This window comes from Garra rufa, chromosome 22 (assembly GCF_049309525.1).
Source record: "Garra rufa chromosome 22, GarRuf1.0, whole genome shotgun sequence".
Classification (NCBI taxonomy): domain Eukaryota; kingdom Metazoa; phylum Chordata; class Actinopteri; order Cypriniformes; family Cyprinidae; genus Garra; species Garra rufa.
In genome coordinates, this window is record NC_133382.1 from 13,334,754 (window position 1) to 13,341,299 (window position 6,546).

General features: G+C 34.8%; 1 protein-coding gene across 1 annotated transcript in view; it reads left to right on the forward strand.

The window, feature by feature from the left end:
- cmn (calymmin) overlaps positions 1-5,261 on the forward strand; it is an 18,174-nt gene extending 12,913 nt beyond the window's left edge. The window contains exons 34-50 of the mRNA XM_073827855.1: positions 184-228; positions 448-507; positions 654-689; positions 943-1,005; positions 1,117-1,182; positions 1,278-1,322; positions 1,529-1,591; positions 1,683-1,751; positions 1,840-1,908; positions 2,017-2,085; positions 2,256-2,315; positions 2,478-2,546; positions 3,643-3,717; positions 3,812-3,850; positions 4,188-4,448; positions 5,117-5,167; positions 5,257-5,261. Of these exons, the coding sequence (XP_073683956.1) occupies positions 184-228; positions 448-507; positions 654-689; positions 943-1,005; positions 1,117-1,182; positions 1,278-1,322; positions 1,529-1,591; positions 1,683-1,751; positions 1,840-1,908; positions 2,017-2,085; positions 2,256-2,315; positions 2,478-2,546; positions 3,643-3,717; positions 3,812-3,850; positions 4,188-4,448; positions 5,117-5,167; positions 5,257-5,261 (1,145 nt within the window). The remainder of the gene's footprint in view (positions 1-183; positions 229-447; positions 508-653; positions 690-942; positions 1,006-1,116; positions 1,183-1,277; positions 1,323-1,528; positions 1,592-1,682; positions 1,752-1,839; positions 1,909-2,016; positions 2,086-2,255; positions 2,316-2,477; positions 2,547-3,642; positions 3,718-3,811; positions 3,851-4,187; positions 4,449-5,116; positions 5,168-5,256) is intronic.
- Positions 5,262-6,546: the final 1,285 nt, after the last annotated feature.

The window sequence follows — 6,546 nt, forward strand, 5'->3', positions numbered from 1 at the left end:
ATTAAAAAGACTGACCAAACACACGGTAATGCTTACCAAAAGCTTGATGTTTATAAGACACAATTAAATATAAATTGAAGATTTTTGGAGTTTAGTCCATGTTTTTTGGGGGGGTTTTTTACTCCTAAATGTTACTGAAGATAGAGTAAGCAGTCAGACTAAAACTAAAAATCTGCTTTGCAGGATCAGGGTACCCCAACGGAAAAGGAGAAGTGTCATCACAACCAGGTACATTAAAATAAACATTAACTTTCCATCCATCCATCCATCCAATACATAGTTTTAAGCACTTTGAATACAAAGTTACTTTGGGGGGAAAAAAGCCTGTATAACTGTTTAGGATATGGAGAATGTTTAGGCCAACAAAATAAAAGGAGTACATATGATATTGTTTATATTGTAAATGTGTCTCTTAATGTTGTTAATATGTCTTAATTCTGTCACTAGGCTTTGGAGCAGGAATTGGTGGTTATCCAGCTCAGGGCATGAATAATGGCTACAAAGCAGGTAAATTATTTCATATCACATTTGATTTTAATTAAAAATCACTTATCATTTGACTTCAGCTTTAAATTATTTATGTTTTTATCCATATCCTAAATCCAGCTGTTTATCTAAAAGTTGTTAATTATTTTTCTCTTTTGATTGTACAGGTTATGGAGGCTATGGAAATAAATTAAAAAACCCAGGTGGGGATATCCTATTTCATGGATATTTCTTATATCATTATCATGTATATTTAGAAAGATTTCATCCGATGATTTATGTCCAGGGTTTAGTTCTGGGGCATCACTAGATTTATGTAGCATCATTCAAACGAAAAAAATAAGAATCCTGAAAATATCAGTGACATGATTTTTAATAAACTTGTATTGTTTAATTTACCTTATTAATTGAATGTGTTTATAGTTATATTATGGGTTTTTTCTGTTTCTCTAATAGCTGGACCACAAGGTGGGCAGCCATTAGGATTTGGATCTAAGGGAAAATCTCAAGCAAAATATGGTTAGTCTAAGAAAAATTGTATCTAATTTCATAAGAACTCATCAAATATGTGTCCACTTGCAGCATATTGACCTTTGCTTAGTTTTCATCACTGTACTCTTATTTTGTCAGGAATTGGTGGGCTTTCATTTGGTGGTTCCCCCAGTGGATATCGGACCAACCCCTCTGAACAATATGGCATGTTAACTTCTTTATATTGTAATATTTAGGGTTAGTGTTGACTGTAACAGGAGTCCTAAACAGACACACTGATTTATGTGTGTTTCCTATAGGTAATGGTCAACGCTATGGAGCCAAACCCTACAGTCCTGAACATGGTGAATATTTCATTTATGCTTTGATATTCCCCTACACTTTTTTTACAGTTTTTATTTATTTGCAATAAAATGTATTTAACTCCAAATAAACAATTGATTGAATGACAAACATAAGCTCTTATGTCTTAAAACATTACATAGAATGCTGTTTAATACATATCATTTATTGTTTTATCTAATTCTGCTGTACTTTGACCCCAAAATAGGATATGGCAATTTACCTTACAACTCACAGCCACTTCTTCCAGAATCTGTTGCCAAATCACCTGGTAAATATGGTGAGTTAATAAAGCATTTGACTAGTCATACAGCATATCTGTTTTTGAAGATGTTTTAAATTATGTGTGTCTGTATTTTCAGATTTTAGAGGTTTACCCTACAATAGTCAGCCACTTGGATATGGTGGCGACAAGTCTTCTGGCAAATATGGTGACTGTTATTTATTTATTAAGCTGCATTTTTTGCGTTATTTCTACAAATTCTAAAACTGGTTATTTTTACTTTAACATTCTCCCAGAACAAAAGGGTCCTAATTATGGTGGTCAGCCATTTGATCTCAGGCCTGATGCTATGACTGGGAAATATGGTAAAAGCCAGTGTTTTGTATTGATAATTACACTACAATGCTAATAATATCAATTAATTAAAGAGCAGTAGTTATGTAAAGTATGTTGCTCCTCTCCACTTTCTGTAGGATCTCCTGAATCCCTATATAATCCAGAATCTGTCAGTCTCAGTGGTGATGCCAAATCAGCTAAATATGGTGTGACTTCTTTCTTTTTCCCATCTATTTTGAACTTGTTCATACTCTAGTTTAAAGATCCTAGTCATTATTCCTCTTTATGTGAATCATGTCAAAGAGCTTGGCAAAATCACTGTAATACACAGTATATAATTATGATATTCCGACTTTGTTTACATGGCCTTCTTCAGGTAACCCAGCAGTGTCATATGAACTCCTCGGCCCTGTGACTGATGGCCAATCTGTTGAAGGTACGTACATCTTCATCTGCTTAGTACACCGTTTATTGATCAATCACGAACTATGGAAATACTGTGTTGTAATTCTATTATATTTTACAGTTAAATGAAGAAAATACAAGATGATTTTATCAAATGATTCTATAATTGCATCCTTTTTTCTCATTTGAGCAGAAAACAGAAGCCTGGAGGCTTTGCACCAAGGTCCTGAGATTGATGGACAGAAATCCATTGACCAATTTGGTTAGTCAAGTTTGTTTATGCTTTTATCAAATGTGTATCTCTGTTCATTTTAAGTAAGTTTTTACTCACACCTCACATCTGTCGGAAGCAAAGATCCACATGAGTTCCATTTATTTTCACATTCATTCTGAGCCACTTGGTTTTAAATCAAATACATATCCAATATCTGGACATCTCACCTATGTCTAAACACACATTTCTGATTCCTATCGGCCATTCCAAGACACCACAGACATATTATGAAACAGAAATGCATAAACTCACAATTTATACTTTCTTTTGTGGTGGAAACTTTAAGACTGCCCTTGTATTAAAAAAAAAAAAAAAAAGTTGCAGTTACCTTTTTATCACCTAAGAATTGTAAAATATAAACTTAGAATATATACAGTTGCAATCTAAATTATTCAGCCTTGAACTGCAAGTTATTTTCCATCAGTACACTATTAGAGAAAGTTTATTAATACACATTTAAGTAATTCTGAGAACGTAAGTTGATGAATAATGAATCAAAAATCAAATTGGCTCTAAACGTTCATGTTCAAAATTATTCAACCCCCAAAAGTTACATTTGGTGCAGAATCTTATATTCTTTAAAACTACCAGTAAACGCTTCTTGGAAGTGTTTAGAAGCTTCTGTCCCTTTTCTAGTGCAATCTTGGCCCATTCTTCACCTGAAAAGCTCTGATTACTGAGTCATTGGTTTTAACTTTGTCACGGCTTTCTTCAAATTCAACCAAATATTTTAAATGTTAATTAAATCTGGAGACTGAACAGGCCACTCAAAAACATTCTATGACTGATCCCTGAACCAGGCATAAGTACATTTGGATGTATACTTTTGGATGATTGTTGACTAAAAATAGCAATGTTTAATATGGGTTTATTAATTATGACATAGTTGTGTTATTAAAAAATCCTAGAACTCAAAAATATTACATTTATATATTGACATATTGATTATCAAGAAGTCCTGGATCTTCAGAAAAGCTTGTATTTGTGAAGTACAGCAGTCTCTGGGGGTTGAATAATTGCAATGACAGACTTGTGAGATATGAAATAATATAAGAGTCTTTCTGTGTATCTGTGCTTGATTCAGGAGATGGGGAGATTCCACCCCATCCTGATACTCCAGGAGCTGGAGAGGCGAATGCACAATCCATTGACAAATACGGTACAAGAATATGTTGACATTGAATGTTTCTACAGAAATGCGGTGTCCAAATATGCATATAAATATTCCTCACATTTCACTCTCTTTGTTCAAGGAACGAGTGAATATACCGATGGAAGAGTACAACCAGAAGGTAAAAGAAAAATTCAAAACTATGTTTCTGTGATAGTTGCATGTTCAGTATTTTCTGATTTTGTTTTGTAGGGGCATACTAACTATATTTATAGGGGCATTTTGTTTTCACCCCCTTGTCTAGAAGACATTTGTTCAGTATTTTCTGATTTTGTTTTGTAGGGGCATACTAACTATATTTATAGGGGCATTTTGTTTTCACCCCCTTGTCTAGAAGAAATTTGTTCATTTTAATGCCATTTTTGGCCCAATTTCCCCATATTCTTCTATGCCAAATAAATGGAGAGATAAGTCAAATCCAGTCATTCCACTAATTTTCTTTCTTGACTGTCCTGCAGTTGTCTCTTTCCCCGGTGTTCCCACTGTGGGCCCCGCTCCTCACGTCCCTGCTGTGACCTCATTTGATACCACTCTGGACGGTTCCTCCCTGGCCCCTGTCTCTATGCCTGATGCGTCCACTGTTTCTGAGGTGTCTGCCTCACCCGTATTCCCTCAGTCTGAGGTTCCCACTCTAAAGCAACAGCCAGTATCACCACGACAGATCCACATCCAACAGCACCTCAAGTTCCACTTCCACCCACAAGACAACTCCCAGACAGGTAAAATGCTAATAGACAGACACTTGTGATCACACATTCGAAATTGCAACTTGTAATCGCTGGACTATTAAACTAAACTTCTTGTTCAAATTATTGTAAATATGTGACCCTGGACCACAAAACCAGTCTTAAGTAGCACAGGTATATTTGTAGCAATAGCCAAAAATAAATAGCATGGGTCAAATGCTAAATGCCAAAAATGCCAAAAATCATTAAGATATTAAGTAAAGATGATGTTCCATGAAGATATTTTTATAAATTTCCTACCGTAGATGAATCAAAACTTTTTCAAAAATTTTTGATTAGTAATATGCATTGCTAAAAACTTAATTTGGACAACTTAAAAGGCATTTTTCTCAGTATTTAGATTTTTTTTTTGCACCCTCAGATTCCAGATTTTCAAATAGTTCTCTCTGGTATCTTGGCCAAATATTGTCCTATCAATATTAAAATTGACCCTTATGACACGTTTTGTGTCCCAGGGTCACATATGTAACTATTTGAATATTATTACTGCCACTTAACACTTTCCAACAATTTAATGCATAATGCCTATTCTGTATAAAATCAAAATAAACAAACAAAAAAAACCTATACATTTTTACATAAATATGTAAATTTAGCATCATTTCTAAATGCTGTGCATTAAAAGTTGTTTCTTTTTACAGGTAAGGAAGGCAAATACAATCTCAATGGATTCTTTGGAAATAAATACCAAGGTATGAATGTGTATACACATTTAACATTAATAAAACCTAAATCATATGAATGGCACTTTTTCTAACTCATACCTCTGTTCTCTTCTTAGGATAATTTGGAAGTAGATGTTCAAAATGCAAAAATGTGGATCTTCACTTGATTTTTCTATTTTACACCTAATGTTTTTGTGAATGTTGTAAATTTTCTATCGTTTTGAATCTTTTGTTCTTCTAGCCTCTAGTTTTGTATTTTATTGTTTGTTACCCTGCTTGAAATTAAATAGCTGCTTGTAAAAATAAAGACATTTTAGATTATAAATGATTATAGTTTAATGCATCTTTCTATCAAGTTCTATAATTGTCCATACTTTTGGAATACAAAAATGTATTTTATGTATTTTTGTTTCATGTAGGTGCGTGTTTTGTTTCTAGAAGCCATTGTTATTTATTGCTTTTTAATTTCCTGTGGCAAGGCTATGTATGTTTTGAATAAATACAAATAAACTCTAAATCCAAGCCTCGTTCAAGTCTTTAAAGCTTTCCTTGTTTTCCTTGGTTGTCTTCAGCAAACTGTTTGCGGGCTTTCTTGTGAGCCAGCCTCAGATGAGGCTTCCTTCTGGGACAACGCCTATGCAAACCGACTTGTTGCAGTGTGTTGCAGTATGGTCTGAGCACTGACAAGCTGACTTTTTACTTCTGCAACCTTTAAAGCAATGCTGGCAGCACTCATGTGTCTGTTTTTTGAAGCCAGATTCTGCACCTGACGCACAGAACGACTACTTAACTTCGTTGATCGACCCTTGCAAGGCCTGTTCCGAATGGAACCCATCTTGGAAAACCTCTGTATGACCCTAACCACTGTAGTCTAACTCGCTTTCAGGGTGGTACTGAACCTCTAATAGCCTTGGCCATCTTTGTGGAGAGCAACAATTCTAATTCTCAAATCCTCAGAGAGTTCTTTGCCATGACATGCCATGTTGAACATCCAGTGGTCAGTATGAGAGAATTGTGCTCAAAGAGCCTAATTTTAAGTGCTCTAATACAAGACACACAACTTTGTATGGTCCTGTCAAGCAGACAAAAACATAAACATGATGAATAGGACATGTAGCTTTGCATGGTTTAAACAACATACTGCTGTTATCACTTAGGGTTTCATTTCTAGTATTGTCCCTTGAGAAGATATACTAAAATGGTTGCTGAAATGTGAGGGGTGAGATACTATATACAAATATGAGTAACAAGAAATAAAAGGCATGTGTCAAAGTCTGCCTGTAGGCTAGCGTTTGTACTTAAGGAACTGTAATCTTCCGTGAGCTGACCTCTGCTGAGTCTGCCTGCTGATTGGCTAAGACACTAAGTAGCAGTAAATTGTCCCACAGCTTCTTTGCAAGCAACAA